The sequence below is a fragment of the Orcinus orca genome, chromosome 6 (assembly GCF_937001465.1).
Source record: "Orcinus orca chromosome 6, mOrcOrc1.1, whole genome shotgun sequence".
Taxonomy (NCBI): Eukaryota; Metazoa; Chordata; class Mammalia; order Artiodactyla; family Delphinidae; genus Orcinus; species Orcinus orca.
In genome coordinates, this window is record NC_064564.1 from 89283985 (window position 1) to 89301887 (window position 17903).

General features: G+C 42.2%; 1 protein-coding gene across 4 annotated transcripts in view; it reads left to right on the forward strand.

Moving 5' to 3' along the window:
• The window catches only part of MSANTD3 (Myb/SANT DNA binding domain containing 3), a 36581-nt gene that overhangs the window by 12478 nt on the left and 6200 nt on the right, over positions 1-17903 (forward strand). For all 4 annotated transcript variants that reach the window (XM_033431207.2, XM_033431206.2, XM_004271487.3 and 1 more), the window contains one exon: positions 12922-13372. In XM_033431207.2, coding sequence (XP_033287098.1) covers positions 12955-13372 — 418 coding nt within the window. In that variant the 5' untranslated portion in view covers positions 12922-12954. The remainder of the gene's footprint in view (positions 1-12921; positions 13373-17903) is intronic.

The window sequence follows — 17903 nt, forward strand, 5'->3', positions numbered from 1 at the left end:
TAGTCTCCTTATTCTGATTCAGGAGATTGGGTGACTCTTAGGTATGGTAACATTTAAGATCACAGATGTTCCTGCAGTGTCAGGAGAGTGGTTATAGGATATATTTGTTACACATTTAAAACCGGGAGGTAGGATAATATCAGGGCCAGGCGTGTGCATTTTAGTATGTCAGATAAGTCAATTGTGTTACCAAGGAAATTGTTGAATTCAAAAACATAGTTCCTGAGTTAGGACTGAGGACTGCTAGGGGAGTTTGGGGCCAGAGAGACAAGGGGTGGACGGGGAGGAGAAGGGAGGATTCTGAAGCTCTGGAAGAGGATATGGAGGAAGGGACCAGCGTCTACCACCCCAGCAGTTTTCTGGACCAGGATTCCATCCTGCCCTTAGAGACCAGGCATCCTGTCTGGGAGGAGAGAGGGGGAGGGATCCTGGGGTGAGATCAGTGAATTGTCTCTTATTATTCCCAGGACACCCCAAAAGTATTCAGATGGGTTGAGAGCCAGGGTGAGATCAGTGAATTGTCTCTTATTATTCCCAGGACACCCCAAAAGTATTCAGATGGGTTGAGAGCCAGGCCTCCTAAAATGTCATGGTCGCTTCTCATGATTCTTGAAATTCTTTTACTATGTTTGAGGCGATTGGGATGCTCAACAACCCTGAAGATTGGTAAGGTGCTTCAAATATCAGTACAAAGACAGAACTGATGTAATGAAGGAGTGTGTTTGAATACAGTTCCCTTGGTTAGAGAAGCAATGGGCCTGAGGAGATTATTTTGGGGTTCAGTTTGAAATGGGGAGAACTGGAAGGCTTTGGACCCTGAACAAGGAAGAGAAAGGCAGGAAGGGCCAGGCATTGCACCCAGGGGCAGGGGGTAGAAGGAGAGCTGAGGACCCACAACACCATCTGAAGAACACCCACCCGGCCCGCTAGTGCTTGGCTACCCAGAAGGCACCCCTTCCTCTCCCGACTGTGACCGTGTCTTACTTGAGTGTTGTTTAAGGTCGGGGCTGAACTCGGGCTGACTTTTCTCCTGAGTGAGCAGGAAAGGCTTCTTAGAGAAGGGTTGTTTTAAAACCAGGACTTGAAGGAGGGGGTGTTTGGGCACATAGTGATGGTGAAAGTAGGGAGCCGTGTGCCTAGTAAAGAAGAGTAGCTGCTTTGGAGAGACAGACAGTGGGAGGTTCGAATCCTAGGTCTGCTATTTCTCCGCCATGTAATTTTTTGGTGAGGATTAAAGAATGTTTTTTCAAATGCCTGGTAGGGAGCTCAACAAGCACTAGGACCTTTTTCCCTGTCCATGGTGACAGTTGTTTAATTCTTGTCTGCTGAGCACCAGTCTTATGCTGAGTCATATGCTTCATGCCTGGGAGAGAGATGAGTCAGAAATTATGTGTTTCCCTTAGGAATTTCCCAGCCTAGTGAGGGAGATGGACACAATGAGCAAATCACAGAAAATATGGGAAGTACAATCATATACAACTGGCAGTGAGCTCAGAGAAGAGTAACTCGTTCATTCTGGATAGAATACTCAGGGCTAATCTACCTCTTTAACGAGATTTAACAAGATGAGACGTTATCATAGAGGTTTTGAATGCTACACAAATTCCTAACTTCTATCTTTTTTACCTCTGTCTTGTCTTTGCCCTGATACCCTCTCTCTTAAAAAAAAATCTAGTTGCAGTGTGTACGTAGTTTGTAAACTGCCTCAAACTCATTTTAGGAGGAAGCTGTTATAAATAAAATAAACATAATAGCCTGGGTATTAGTTGAGGAAGGCTTCACAAAAATTTCATGAGAGTTGGACTTAAGGGTTAAAGATGAGCCCTTGGTGGATCTTGGGGTAAAGAATTCCAGCCAGAGGAGGCCCCATGTCTAGAGGCATGAGAACACAGTAGGTTTAAGGGCACGAAGGTGAGTTTGGTCTGGCCGGGTTGAAACATACATGGAAAGGGTGGTTTGGGGTGGGGTAGAGGGGGCACTGTAATTGGGGCCAAATCTGGAAAGGCCTTGAATGCCTTGTGAGCAGTTTGGACTTTATTGCTTAGGCAGTGGGGGAAATGTCAGAGGTTTACACGCAGGACTGTGGCATCATCACTGTGTTTAAGGAAGATCCCTCTGGTGGCTGTGTGGAAGAGGAGCTGGAAGTTTGGGAGATCATTTTGGGAGACTAGGGCTTACCTTGGACATAGGCAATGAGGATGGGAGCAGAGAGAAGAGATATTGAGGTAAAATATGTAGTAGTGGTAAATGTGATGAGTGGTACCATGTGATTGAAGAGCACGCTGAGGTTTCTGCTTTGAGCCAAGTTAGTGTGGCTGAAATTATCAGAAATCAGGAGGTCTGGGGGTAGAGGAATAATTCGTTTGCTTTTGGAGGTTTCTGAGGTACCCATAATGGACAGCTAGATAGAGGTGGCTAGGAGACAATTGGAAATGTGTGTGGTGCTGAGGAGAGAAGATGGGGCTGGAGAGAGGTTCTCCCTGACACCCCTACTTTCTTTTGAACAAACACCGAGAGTCAACTGTGTGCTCAAGATACAAGTAAAATGTAGTTCCGTGCCTCAGGAGCTCAGATAGAGGAGCCCCTCAAGGGTATGGATAGATTGCAGTACAGAGTAATTCTGAGGGCTGCAGGAAAAGGTAAATGCTTGAGACCCTGGGCCCAGAGATTTTTTTGGTTTTTTTAATAAATTATTTTTTATTTGTGGCGTGCAGGCTCAGTAGTTGTGGCTCGCGGGCTTAGTTGCTTTGCGGCATGTGGAATCTTCTCAGACCAGGGCTTGAACTTGTGTCCCCCGCATTGGCAGGCGGATTCTTAACCACTGTGCCACAAGTCCGGGCCCAGAGATTTGAGAGCCGTTGATGCTGAAGTGGTGGGCCTAGAGGAGAGAGTCCTCACAGACAAGAAGCAGGCTGGAGCAGGAACACCTACATAAGGGGACTTTCTGTATTGTAAAAGCACTTTCTGTGGAGGGTACTTTAATAATGACTCCAAGGGGGCTTCCCTGGTGGCACAGTGGTTGAGAGTCCGCCTGCCGATGCAGGGGACGTGGGTTCGTGCCCCGGTCCGGGAAGATCCCACATGCCGCGGAGCGGCTAGGCCCGTGAGCCATGGCCGCTGAGCCTGCGCGTCCGGAGCCTGTGCTCCTCAATGGGAGAGGCCACAACAGTGAGAGGCCCGTGTATCGCAAAAAATAAAAATAATAATAATAATAATGACTCCAAGGGAATTTTAGGGAGACTGGGATGGGAGTGGGGAGATGGATTAGGAAGGAGCAGTGGGGGAGGGGAAGGAAGGGGTCAGGACCTTTAGGAACCTGCCTCTGGTTCACAGAGGGAACTGTGAGGGAGGGGGGACGGGAGGGGGGACGGGAGGGATGAGCTCTTGCCTTAAACACAAGGCTGGTTCTGCTCACAGTCACCCTCAGACGCAGATGGTAAAAATAAACACTTCCCAGTTACTTGGCTGCCTCAAGTGGGTGGCGAAGGGAAAGGGGAGGGAGAGCACCGGAGGAAGCAAATTTAGTGCTAGGTTTAGACTGGAAGCTCCCCTAAAGGAAAGATAGAAGACAGAGAGGGCGCAGGTGAGTGGCCATCCTGAGTAGACAGGTCTGAACATGTGAGAGCAGGTACACAGCCAGGTGTGCACGGGGACAGTAATGTTTGACTGTTCCTACCTCTGCGTCAAATGAAATCATGAAGGCATCATAGCTGTAGAAATTTGTTGTATCATGTCGTAAAAAATTTGGCATACAACAGTATTTACAAGAAGAAGCCAGGAAATGATTTTTGTTATGAGAAATCCTTTATAGAAGAAGAAATTTAAGATAGTAGAACATCTAGATATAATTAGTAAAAAATGCGAATGGCGAGCAGGTTAGTTTCAACGTATATTCCACAAATATTTATGGAGTACCTTCTGTGTACCAGGTGGTCTTCAAGGAGCTGGGGCTACAGTAGTGAAAGAGAGATCCCATCACCTGCTTTAGATGTTTCACTTGGAACTACTTAACCTATAGAGTTAAACCTGGGCGTGGGCCTTAAATCCTCTGAAGTGCTGAGATCACTTTATTCTGTGGCAATGTTCTCTTACTTTGGCTAGTAGCTCTACTAGCCTCATAAATAATCAGAAAATACCATCTATGCGTCTTTGGCAGAGAACTGTGGAAATTAGGTTGCAGAAAAACCATTGTAGCAGCAGTGCTAGTAATGGACTGCCAGCACCGGATGGGGCTTTAGAGAACACCCATTGCAGCTTTATTTTTTAGAGATGAGGAATCAACAGTCAGGGAGGAAAGGGGACTTGCCTGATGTCACAGAGTGAGTGTCAGTGTTGAGAGCAGTGCCCTCGAGTTTTCCATTGGGAGAGTGGGGAAGGCTTGATGGTACCTAGCAAAAGGGCATCTTGATGACGGGAGGGTTCCAGAGAAGAGATGTGGGGGGAGGGGTTGAAAAGAAATAATGAAGCTTCGCTTTTAGGCCCTCCTCTGTTACTGGGACCCCAGGAACCCCCGTAGTTTGCTCTAAGCCTAAGTTTCCTCATCTGTAAAATGAGAGGATTGGACTGAAGCCCTGTTTTAGTTATAACATGTTAGGATCTATGTTGTTTCCAAAAGAAGTTGTTTGGGGGATGTGGAGTCAGGAGACAGAGTCAACAGACCAGGATAGGAAATAGGCTTTCATCTCTTTAGAGCAAACTGATCACCCGTAGCCTGTGGCCAGGCCTCCCTTCAGGGATTGGCTGCCACATTTCCTGCAGCTTACTCACCAATTCTGTATTTGTCCCTTCTTTCAGTCTTTCCAAAGTGGCCCTGCTTTGTTCTAATGCTAATTCTATTTCCAGTCTATTCTGATAGGAATTAAGGTCCTTATTCTAAATCCCACCCAATCCTGGAGTAACATCCCTGGGCACATCTCTGTGACTGTGCTTATCACACTGCCTTGTCACCAGCCCATCCACAGTACACTGTGTTGTGATATGTCTTCACTGGACTGTGGTCTCCTGGATCTTAAGGAATACCCCTCCCTCCAGTACCTGCGCATGTAGGTGCTCTAGGTGCTTGTTTAATCCTCCTGTATCCTCTTTGCCTCTACTTTCTCTTGATCCCCCACCGTAGTGTGGACACACACACGTCCTGGTCATTTCTCACTTTGAAACAGTCCCTGGCATGCACCGCCTCCTTTCCATTAACATCACCACCACTCAGAATCCAGGTCCTTTCTTATCAATTATTTATCTGAATGATCTCCTTCAGCCCTCTCTGTTCATATCCTATACATTCTTAAAGATCTAGCTCAAATGTCCTCTTGTTCATGAAGAGTGCAAATTAACCTCTTTTCTCCTCTGAGCACCCAGGGTGCTTTGTCCTCTGTTATGGTGTCCATTCATTGTACCTCTCCTTTTGGTTGTCAGTTTCTGCATGCCAATGCTCCTTCAGCTTGTCTTTGTATCTCCCACATACTCTAGGACAGTACTGAGCCTTTGGCAGGAGTCCATTACATATTTGTTGAATTGTATGTCTATGAATAAAAGAGCCAATAAGTATTTGAGTATATGCTGTATTTAGACCACTGTTCTACTTTTGGAAGCAGTTCAGTATGGGTGAGAGGGGTGCAAAGAACTAAAATTTATTGAAGATCTAGTCTGTGCTTCTTTACTCCCATTGCAGGATAGTTGTGTAGAGGGAATAAAGCAGAGTAGGGAGTATTAACCCTGTTTTACAGAGGAAGCATTAGAGGTTAATTGACTCGCCCAAAGTCACACAGCTAGGTGAGTGCTGAATTCAGGATCTGAGCCCAGGTTCTCTGCATCCACTGTCTTGGTTATTTCACTTCACTTTAAGAGCAGTAGTGCATTAATATCCTAATATCTGTCTGAGATCTCAGTGTCACAGATTTTTAGTCATGGTTCCCATCCTGAGTGTTGACTTCAAAGAACTCCCTTTTCTACAAATAGCAGTAGAAGTAAAATCTGGCCAACTTTCTCTGGTCTTTGCTCAGATTTTAGGACTTAGTTTGACCCTTGGTGGACTTAAAATATCATTAGGTGATGTGTTAGTCAGCTTGGCCTGCCATAATAAAAGACCACAGACTGGGAGGCTTAAACAACAGAAATTTATTTCTCACAGTTCTGGAAGCTAAGAAGTCCAGATCAAGGTGCCGGCAAGGTAGGTTTCATTCTGAGGGCTCTTCTCTTGGCTTGTAGGTGGCTGCCATCTCTCTGTGTGCTCACATGGCCTCTTTGTAAGCCCTGGGGTTAGTGCGGGGAGGGGCAAGCTCTCTGTTGTCTTTTCTTCTAAGGGCACTAATCCTCTTGAACCAGGGCCCCATCCTTAGGACCACATTTAATCTTACTTCCTTCCTTAAAAGCCTAATCTCCAAATACAGTCACCCTGGGAGTTAGGGTTGCAGCAAATGAATTTTTTTGGGGGGGAGGATACAAACATTCAGTCCCCTAACTGATGGATTTTTAAGGTGCATATTAAATGTACTTATTACAATCTTCCAGTGGTTTAGTCAATGTTAGTGTTTTGGGAATTGTGCTGATTATTTCCTCTTTGTTCTTTTATGGTATTGGAATCCTGCTATTTTATTTAGTCTTGTCTATGGGTCTTTGCTTAGCCCAAGAGGAACTTCCATTGCATTTGGATTTTGCTATTTTATTTGACCATTTTTACTTTAATGCAGCTTTTTGGTGTACTGATTGTTTTACCATGTATGATACTCATTCTGTGCATGGTAGACAGTTTTATGACTAAATCAAAATACATTCATTCATTAAATCTTGCTGAGGCTCACTGTGGGGTCTCTGGGCTGCTTGTTGTTCTACAACCACGCATAAGAACAGGTAGCACTCTGTCTAGCAGAACAGCAGCCAAAAAAGAGGGGTACAGAGGGGAGTTGGAGTTCCCTACAAGGGAAGGGCAGTTTCTAATAAAGGCTAATGTAGCAGAGAAGGCTTGTTGTGTTGTCATCTATAACCAGTTATGGACGTTCCTAAGCAGTTTTAAGCTATAATGTGCTTTCTAGCCTCGAAGTTTCTATTAGCAAGCTTCTCTTGGAGATCTCTTTCTTTGGGAAGTGTTTGTTTACTTAGGACTGTCAGTCAGGTGCTCAAGCAGAATGTCAGCATCCAGTTCCCCTTGAGGTGTGGACCATTTTAAAGCTCCATGTTATTGCTACAGTTACTTTTCAAACATACATTCTTAGCAGATCAACAGTGGAAATTATTTCAGAACCCTAGTTAGAGTGAGAGGGGTGCATCTGGGTTGGGGTGGGGAGCTGTGGACCCTAGGTTTGAGACCTAGAAGAGTGGAGGTGATGGGAGTGGGGAAGGGAGGGGAGGAGCCAACAAATGGAGATGACGAAGCAGGCACAGCTCTTCCTAGGTTGTCCCTGCTGACAATCAGATTGCTAATTGATATGTAATTTGAGCTGGGGCCCTAGAGGCTGTCACTAGGTCTGAAAGAAGAGGGCTAAGCAGATCAGAGAGCAGCCTGGGCTTGGAGTCAGACCTGGGTTTGAATCCTAGCACTGCTACTATTTGTGTGATCACCGGCAAGTTATGGAGCCTCACTTTTCTGATCCAGGAAATAGGAAAAATAATTGGTTTAGTGGGGATAAACAACCTGCTCAGGAGGCTGTTGGGGATCCATAGGGGACCTTTGGGGTACACTGTCTCACACCAGAATCCCTTTATAGCCCGGAAGGATGCAACCACATGGCCGAGGGAGGCCTGCTGTTCTACAGAATTAAGCAAAGTAAATTGGTAACTTGGATTTACTTAGCTAGTGATTAAATAATAGTTTAAATAATAGGCTATTAATGGTCCCCAGGTGTTGGTAATTCTGAGTATTTGCTTTTGAGAGCAGTTGTATAATTTCTTCTGGTATTTCTGATACTTTCATAAAGCTTTGTGGGGTTTTTTTTGTTGTTGGTTTTTGTTTTTTTTAACAGTGTAACAAATGATGCTCTCAGGGGCTATTTTTGGGAAGATTAAATGATATAGTGCATATTAAGCAGTTAGTATTGTGTCAAACTCACAGTAAAGGCTCAATAAAAATTATCTGCTGAGGCTTCCCTGGTGGCACAGTGGTTGAGAGTCTGCCTGCCGATGCAGGGGCCACGGGTTTGTGCCCCGGTCCGGGAAGATCCCACATGCCGCGGAGCCACTGGGCCCGTGAGCCATGGCCGCGGAGCCTGCGCTCCACAACGGGAGAGGCCACAACAGTGAGGGGCCTGCGTACCGCAAAAAAAAAAAAAAAAAAAAAAAAAATCTGCTATTGTAATTATTGCTCTTATTAGAGACTTAACTGGCCACACTTAGGTTAAGATCCTTATGAATTTAGACAACCCCCAGCCCACCACCACCTGGTGGCAGTTAGTGGTACTGCACACATTGTGAGGAAGAATTATTAAATTGCTTGGGACTAATTCCATGTAGTTTTATTTCCACTAAGTATCAAAGGGACTTTGTTCAGGCAGAGTATGGCTTATTTGCCGAGAGCTGCAATTCATATATCACTAAACAATGAAGGGACATTTTTTTACTTCCACAGTTGGCATAGATTTAAAAAATGTTAACAACAGAAGTCAATGAAGTGGGCATGTCAATTAGTACACCATTTGTGGAGGGCAGATGGTGATGGAACAAAAGTCTTGAGTGTTTTTATGTTTTGTGGCAACCATTCCTCTTCTGGGAATTTATCTTGAAATAATCAAGGATATAAAAAATATTTATTTAAAAAGAAAAAATATATAATGTATAAAATAGCATTACCTTTAATGGAATGAAACAGGGAACAATCCCTTTTTCATTTGTGAATCAGATTCCCAATCCTTATAACAGTGATTTTTTTTTTTTTTTTTTTTTGCGGTACGCGGGCCTCTCACTGTTGTGGCTTCTCCCGCTGCGGAGCACAGGCTCCGGACGCGCAGGCTCAGCTGCCATGGCTCACGGGCCTAGCCGCTCCGCGGCATATGGGATCTTCCCGGACTGGGGCACGAACCCGTGTCCCCTGCATCGACAGGAGGACTCTCAACCACTGCGCCACCAGGGAAGCCCCAGCAGTGATTCCTAAAAAGAGTGGGTAGACATCTTCTGGGGGCAGAAGAATTGGGATGGGCTTCAGATCAGAATCTGCTCTGGGGGCTGTGTAGTTTAAGAACATTCAGTATACCTATTGATTTCATAATAAAAACTATAGAATATAAAGTTGAACGTAGTCATCTTGGCAGATAGAGATCATATAGAAGAGATATATTATAGGGAGGGTGTGTTAATAAATTTCAGTTTGGGAACGCTGATTTATAGGAAATAGGAGTATTGATGAAGGCAAAAATTAATTTTGGACTTTTGGGGAAGAAGGGGCCTGGATTGGATCATTGTAGGAACATTAGAGCAACATGACTGAAGCGTAGGCCTGATAATTTAGGGGTACAGGGACACATCTCCAAAGATAAATTCCCCCTCATTTCTCTTTGCCCAAGACCTGAGGGCCAAACCACCTTTGACTTGTCGAAATCTCTCGATTTCTGATACTGATATGTCCATGATGAATGTGAGGTACCTTGTATCTGGAGACACTGATCACACTAACTTTAACTTTTGGGAGGAGGTTGTACATAGTGGGGGACCCTGAACAGGCTCTGTTGCCCCCATGTAAAGCCTACATTCCTTGGCCTCTATTTCAAGGCTCTCTGATCTGGCTGGGTCCCCTCCAGCCTCAGATCTAACAGATTTCAGTTATTTACAACAATAGTAACCCCTCCCCAGGCATAGTAGGTGAAGAGCTGACTTGTAATGGTGTGATTTTAAATCAGTGTACCATAAATTTAAAAGTCACAGCCTCCCCCCATCCCCCAGCTTTGTATTGTGGATTTTCAAGTGTGCACAAAGATCAAGAGAATAATTTAATGAATCTTTGTGTACCCATCACCCTTGTTCAAATGTCCCATTTTTGGCCAGTGGGACTCCTTTCAAGTTAGTTTCTAATTCTTTCAATACAGGTTGGTCAGGTTTTTTTTGTTTTCTTTTGTTTTAATTAATTAATTTATTTACTTTTGGCTGTGTTGGGTCTTCGTTGCTGTGTGTGGGCCTTCTCCAGTTGCGGTAAGCAGGGGCTACTCTTCGTTGCGGTGCGGTGGCCTCTCCCATTGCAGAGCACAGGCTCCAGGCACATGGGCCTCAGTAGTTGTGGCTCGCGGGCTCTAGAGTGCGGGCCTAGCAGTTGTGGCGCATGGGCCCAATTGCTCCGCAGTATGTGGGATCCTCCCAGACCAGGGCTCAAACCTGTGTCCGTGCATTGGCAGGCGGATTCCCAACCACTGCGCCACCAGAAAAGCCCGGTTGGTCAGTTTTAAATGGACTATATCATCAGTATCTTGATGCTTGCCTGTTATTCTGAAAAATCAGAGGCTTAGAGAATGTAAGGAGGACTGGGCATGTCGGCCCTTTCCACGAAGGGGACATGCAACGCTTGCTTTATTGCTGCATTCTCTGTTGCTTAGCAACTTTCTTGCCATAATGTAAACTGAGAGATTAATTTGTAGGAAGTTTCCTGTGATTAAAAGATGTGGAAAACTGTGCAGTCATAAAACACACATAGGTTCAGTGGAATAAGACATTTATTAAGCATTTATTGTGTGAAAGATGCTGGCTCAGCACTGGGGAGGATGGCAAGTTGACCTAGGGAGTCATGGTTGAGTAATTTGGAGTCACCCAAGGTGAGAGCTCAAGAGATAGTTGTGAAATGATACTAAGAATACCAGGCTATTCAAACTCACAGAAGCAGAGGGTAGAACAGTGCTTACTGGGGGCTGGAGATGGGGGGGTGGGGGAAACGGGGAGATGTTGGTCAAATGGTACAAAGTGCAGTTATGTACGATGAATAAGTCTAGAGATCTAGTGTACAGGAGTGATGACTGTAGCTGATAATATTGTATTGAATACTGGAAATATGATGAGACTAGATTTTAGGCGCTCTCGTGAAGCATATAAAAGGTAACTGTGTGAGGAGATATGTAATTGTAGTACTAGCTTATTTTTAGTGATTATTTCACTATGTATGTTAAATATATACAATTTTTATTAAAAATATAAAAAGGTACGTAGACTGTAATAATGATAAGGGAGAAAATGTAATGTCATTTCAAAATTTTAAAATAATATAAAATTGGTAACTTTTACTATAATATGTGAACAAAGACTTTAAACGAATATGTGTTAAAAAATGGCTATTATTTGGTGTGTTTAAAGAAAAGATTACCAAACTATCAGGGCAGTCCAGGTTCTTGACTTCTGAAGTCACCATCTTTGTGATCTTGTACAATCCATTTCACCTTACTGGCCCTCAGTTTAGTTCCCTCAGTTGAAAAGAGGGATAAGGAAAATGTGGTATATAGGTACACAAAGGAATATTATTAAACCACAAAAAAGAAGGATAGCCTGCCATATACGACAGCAGGGATGGACCTTAGGGTGTTATGCTAAGTGAAATAAGTCAGACAGAGAAAGACAAACACTGTGTGATCTCACATGTATGTGGAATCTAAAACAAAAAAAAAAGAAGAAGAAGGAAAAAGAAAAAGAACTCATAGATACAGAACAGATCGGTAGTTGCAAGAGATGGGGAGTTGGGGGGGGCAAAATGGGTGAAGGTGGTTAAAAGGTACAAATTTCCAGTTATAATGTAAGTCAGTCCTGGGATGTAATATACAGCATGGCGACTATAGTTAATAGTATTATATTGTATATTTGAAAGTTGCTAAGAGAATAGATCTTAAAAGAAAAAAATTTTAACTGTGTGGTGATGGATGTTAACTACATTTATTGTGGTGATCATTTCCATATGTCTGTATATATATATATAAATAAATAAAATCGTTATGTTGTATACCTGAAACTAATGTAATGTTATGTGTCAACTATATCTCAATTTTTAAAATCCATTAATTGGTAAATGGATATAGACTGTGCTACATCTATAAAATGGAATACCATTTGGTAATAACAAGGAATGAAGCATTGATACATGCTACAACATAGACAGACCTTGAAAACTTTATGCTAAGTGAAAGAAACAAGTCACAAAAGACCTCATATTGAATCATTCCATTTATATGAAATGTCCAGGAGAAAAAAAAAAGAAAAGAGAGGCACTGGACTCAAGCTCTAAAGTGTCCAGGCCCTTGCACTTCTGAAATTATATTAATTATTTACACAGAACTGTACACTTTTAAAAGTGGCCTGCCATTGTAAAGCAATTATACTCCAATAAAGATGTTTAAAAAACAGAAAAATAAATAAAATAAAATAAAAGTGGCCCTTAGACCTTAAGGATCACAGACTCCAAGCCCTCATTTTTAAGATAAAGAAACTGAGGTTCTTCTAAGAGCATGGACCTAACGAAGGTCACAGACATAGTGATGGAAATGTCAGATCTTCTGGGGTGATTTCTGGATGATTCTGAAATTTTGGTAGGATTTACTTTATCTGTTGTATTAGATCCCACAGTGGCTTCTCTTGTCTTAAGCTGTGACAAAACTTTGAGAGACCTGTTTAGTTTAAAAGCTGCCTAACATTATGAATTTGGGGAATTATCTGTTCCTTAATATTAAGCAGAAATAAATGAACACAGAGTTCCACATAGATGTTCAACATTTTTTTGCTGTCCTGTACCAGATAATCACAAAATGGTCAAGACCTACAGCAAAGGTCCTACCTGAAAATCTACTTTTAAGTAAAAACCCCATTCCTTGTAATCTTCTGAATGTTTTCTTGAGAATACCACAATTCAACATGAGTGGAAAAGAAAGTACCGTATTTCAGACCAGGGAATCAAGTCAGGGATAGAGCGTGAGTGATTCGCTGACTTGTTTATTGCTGGAGTTGGTACTGATTGTTTCAAACTTCCTGTTCCAGGATAGCTAACAGCCAGGAGAAACGTAGTGGAAAATGCAAAACAACGAAATCATAAAACCTGCCAAATACTTCTCAGAATTGGAAAAGAGCATCCTGCTGGCTTTAGTAGAAAAGTACAAGTATGTGCTGGAGTGTAAGAAAAGCGACGCGCGAACTATTGCCCTCAAGCAGCGTACCTGGCAGGCGCTCGCCCATGAATACAACTCGCAGCCTAGCGTGTCGCTGCGGGATTTCAAACAGCTGAAGAAGTGCTGGGAGAACATCAAGGCTCGGACCAAAAAGATTATGGCCCATGAAAGGAGAGAGAAAGTGAAACGGAGCGTCAGCCCTCTTCTGAGCACCCACGTCCTGGGGAAGGAGAAGATCGCCAACATGCTGCCCGAGCAGCTGTACTTCCTGCAGAGCCCTCCCGAGGAGGAGCCCGAGTACCATGCTGATGCCGCCACCCAAGGTATAGGTGCCTGACACCCGCTTGCATGTTCTCCTTGGGTACCTGTTTGACATTGCGATTTTCAAGTCCTTCATTTTGAGGGAATTTATAAAAAAGAAACTTTCATATCAAACGACTTTCTCAATACAAAATTTCCCAATTAGATAGGACATTCAAGTCGTACATAAAAACAGAAGCTCTTATCTCATGTCTCTCTTAGAGAGATCTCAGTTATCTCTGTTATTACTTAAGAAGGAAAAATAAGGGGCTACATTAATATAGTTATTAATGAAATATCTTAGTTGCTTATCTCAATCTATCTCAAATACATTAAAGAGAACTGGAGGATTTATATTCATTCACACTATCGTATTTTTTTTTCAAAAGATAGTTTTTGAGGACCTATTATGTGCAAAGCTCTGCATTAAGTTACTCAAAATGCCACATTAAGAAAGTGAACTATTTCAAACTTAGGAAAAGTACAGAGACTAATATAGCAAACACCTATTTAGCAGTCACCCAGATTAAAAACCAGCATTTCTACCCATTATAAAATTGTGATCTGTAGTTTTGGTTTGTGCACTCTAGGAAACTTGAGAATAATGGGAAAAAATCATTTTAGTTTTTATATACTTCCACCGAAAAGAGAAAAATGTCATACATAATTCTTGGGGAAGGAAAAGAATGTCATATAATCAAGGCTGTAGCGATAGTGTGTCATGGCTTTAAAAAGTTGGAATTTAAGGGGCTTATTGAAATGTCTCCAGGCAAGGGCAGGGTGAGGATGCATATAGATAAATTGCCAGTAATTCCTGCCTCTTTTAAGGTAGGAATGACCAGTTTATATAAAGATTGCAGTTTGCAGAAAATATACTTGAAGCAGAGGAAGATTTCTGGGAAGGCCAGAGGGCTGTTCATAACGTGCTCCAAGGACCCAGGAAGCAAGCATTTGCCTAGGAAAATCCGATTCTTGGCTTGCAGGATGAGAAATTCACTTATTAGTGTCCCCAGAGTAAATTGAGCTCTGAGGGACTGGTTAATTAAAAGTCATAAGAAATTGTCTAAAACCAAGAATGTTATCCATATAGAGTGGAAAATATAATAACCAAGTGAACAGAATACATGTTTTTGATTAGCACTTTTTTTTTTCCTGTCGGCAGATCATCCTGGGAAGCTAAATTATGATCAAATGTTTGTTTTCTGATCATTTGGCCAAGGTTAAGTCTAGGGAGCCAGTTGGGCAACCATAGTGGTGACTGTCAAGAAACTCATGTACTGTTTCTCAGGGTAGGAACCCTGTGTCTGAGTTTTGATGCTTGAGCTCCCTAGCCAGGGCAGCTCCCAGAAGAGGGTGTTGATATGGACACTGCCAGCTCTCTCTCACCCCTCCTTGTTGCTGCTTCTGTGGTGGAGGGGGCCCGCTGCTAATTGAGTGTCCTTGCTTTGGAGATGTTTATAGCTTCAGGCTGTTCCTCTCCATTATGCTGGCCTTGGAGCGATTGCGTGTCTGTGAGGCAGTGAAAGGAATGGTGCTAGGGGAGGGAGGGAGGTGAATCAGCAAGGGCTGCTTTTCAAATTGCTCATATTCCCTGGGAGATGTTGCTGAGGAAGATGCTGGTGTGGACTGCATGCAGTTTACTTTGCAAATCTGTGATCTGGATGATTGTGTATTGATTTCATAGACTTATTTTAACGGGACAGTCTTATTTCCCCATTTTTAAATTCTAGGGTAGGATCTAGAAAGTCCATTCCACAGATTTTTTTCTCTTGCTTTTTAGAGGAAAGAGTGTAGTTCATTTACTCATAAAAACAATTTCTAAATTTCTCTTGCTTTTTAGAGGAAAGAATGTAGTTCATTTACTCAAAAACAATTTCTAAATTTCCAAGAAAGCAATAAATATGGATTCTCAGTGTCCTTGCTGTAGTGACATTTGCTAGAGACTCACTTGTAAAAGAGATTTATTTTAAATTGGATGTTTGTACATATATGACACATGAGACTTCTCTTTGTTGGTGATAATTAAAGTACAGCCATATGCTGCCTGGTTCCTGTTTCCAGGTCAAATGTGGAGGGCAGTGGAGAACATGCTGTTTTGTCAGTTGGGAACTGTGTCCAAAGTATCTGTAAACTCTAGTAGTTAAGGTACTGGAACGCTTTCCATACATTTAAACAGCTTTGAGGTAACCTCACTCATTTTGCATTTCAACTTAGTTTTAAGAAAGAAAAAGAAAGCTGGAATTGTTAATCATCCCTTCTGGGTCTTTCTGGGGAAGAGGTTGAAAACCTGCTGTAGGGTTATGGCTCACATTCCACTGTGTGTATTTTGACACATGGACTCTGTGTGTGTGTGTGTGTGTGTGTGTGTGTGTGTGTGTGTGTGTGTTCAGTTACTATCTCTACTAACTTTGTCTCTACTATCTCTCTGTCTCTACTGTGCTGTCCAGTACAGTAGCTACAAGCCACATGAGGCTGGTAAGCACTTGAAATGTGGGGAGACTGAATTGAGATGTGCTATAAATGTACACACTGTATTTCAAAGATTTAGTACCAAAAAAGAGTGTATCAATAAAATATCTTACTAATAATGTTTATTTTGATTAAATGTTGAAATGATAATACTTTAGATATATTGGATCAAAAATATATTACTAAAATTAATTTTACCTCTTTTTACTTCTTTAATGTGCCTATGAGAAAAATTTTTAATTACATATGTATCTCATATTATATTTCTATTGGCCAGCTCTGTCCAAACACCTTACAGAATGCCTGTGACAGAATTAGGTGCTGAAAGATTTGTTGGAACTTGTTAAACAGGAAGGAGCCTGACAGATTCCACTAGAGGCCTCCCTCCAACTGTTTCTTGTGTGAGATGGCTTCAGCTGTGTCATCTTTTTTTTTTTTTTTTTTCCAGATTCTTCAATAATCTAATGTTCTATGCCCTTCAGGCTGTTAGACCTTAAGGTATCCGGGTCTGGTTATGTCCCAGTGATAACAGAGGGCCTGTTGCGTGATGTATGCCAAATACACAGTAAAATCCAGAAATTCCAAGTGCTTCTTCATTTGAACCTATTTGGCTTCTCTCCTTTGTAACAGGGGTTTGATTTTCCCAATAATGAATGACTTAAAATAAGGTGCTTAAAAATTCCACATTGAGTCTCAAGATAGTGAACAAACACTATTTTAAAATGCCCTCTGAGCCTCAGTTTCCCCTTCTGTAAAACGAAGGAGTTGGGTTTGAGTTAGTTTTGCAGACCATGCCACGGATGGGTGAACTAAATTTGCTGTCACAATCCCCAGCAGTGAGGAAGTGAGGGGAACCCAGCTGCAAATGTGGATTTGAGAGTGGGGTGGAGGGTTGAGCCAGGGCAGCAAATGGTTGGAAAACTGGCCTTCAAGAGGTCAATGTCAGCTTTGAACTTTCAAGCCTGAAAAGTATGTCTTTGTCTTTTGATCTGATGATTTGGTCTAATATGATTGTCTCTCATTCCAGTGTATGTACTCACTGTAGATTTATGTACAGAACTAAATATCCCATTTATTCATGTATAAACCATAATAAAACCAGTCAGATATTTCCCCTCACCAGCAGATTTTTGCACTGGAAAAGGAAAACAAATATACAAATTTCAGCAACCTCAGAAATTTCATTAAACCTGCATAGAGGCATAGTTCATTTTAGAGTTCAATTATACGTTCAAGGAATCAGTTCCTATCATAAAGACAGCTACCGTAATGTCTGTGCCATGCAAAATTATCCCCATTTATTGTGGTTCACCTGCAGACTCTACTGCCTCTGGTGAAGGCACTCAGCAAGTTCTTTTCACAAATAACACCCTTCAGGACGGCCCCTTCCTGTTTTACACAGCATTGTCTCAGAACTTGTGGCCAAAGTAATTCAAAAGCAAGCTAACGACTAACAGGGACTCCTGAGGCCAGTGGTATTGAATTAACAGGCCAGAAGGGGACCCTGTGACCTCTCCAAGAGCTGCCCATTCATAAGCTGACAAAATGTAACCTCTAAATACAAAATTCCAATTATCAAAAACAGCTGTGTCATCTTGATCACCAGCCCCTGCATGCATATTCTTAGCTTTGTCAATGACTTGCTCGAAATGTACATCTGTAGTTGAACACAGTAGTCTTAAAATTTAACACTTAGGAATGTATTTGTAAAAAAACCAGTATTTTCCCTTTAAATATATTAAAACAATTTATACCCTGTAGATTTATGATCTGTGATAATTTGCCTTTGACACTTATCTTCCATTATCGTTGGGGAAGAGGTTTGCAGAACAAACTAAGGGAGCCAACAAAATTTGCTAGGGGTGGTCGGGAGGGAAGGATGGCCAAATGTCAAATACACTTAGGAAAACTAAGCTTTCAGTAGTACTCAAATATCTTGAGAGAACTTACACTTAATTCATATGCTATTATTTCTCTACTATAAAGCTATAATCCAGTAACACAGACATAGGTATGCAAAGCTATATTAAATAATGCAGACATTTCTTAATAATTTCCATTATTATCACTGTTTAGACCAATCCT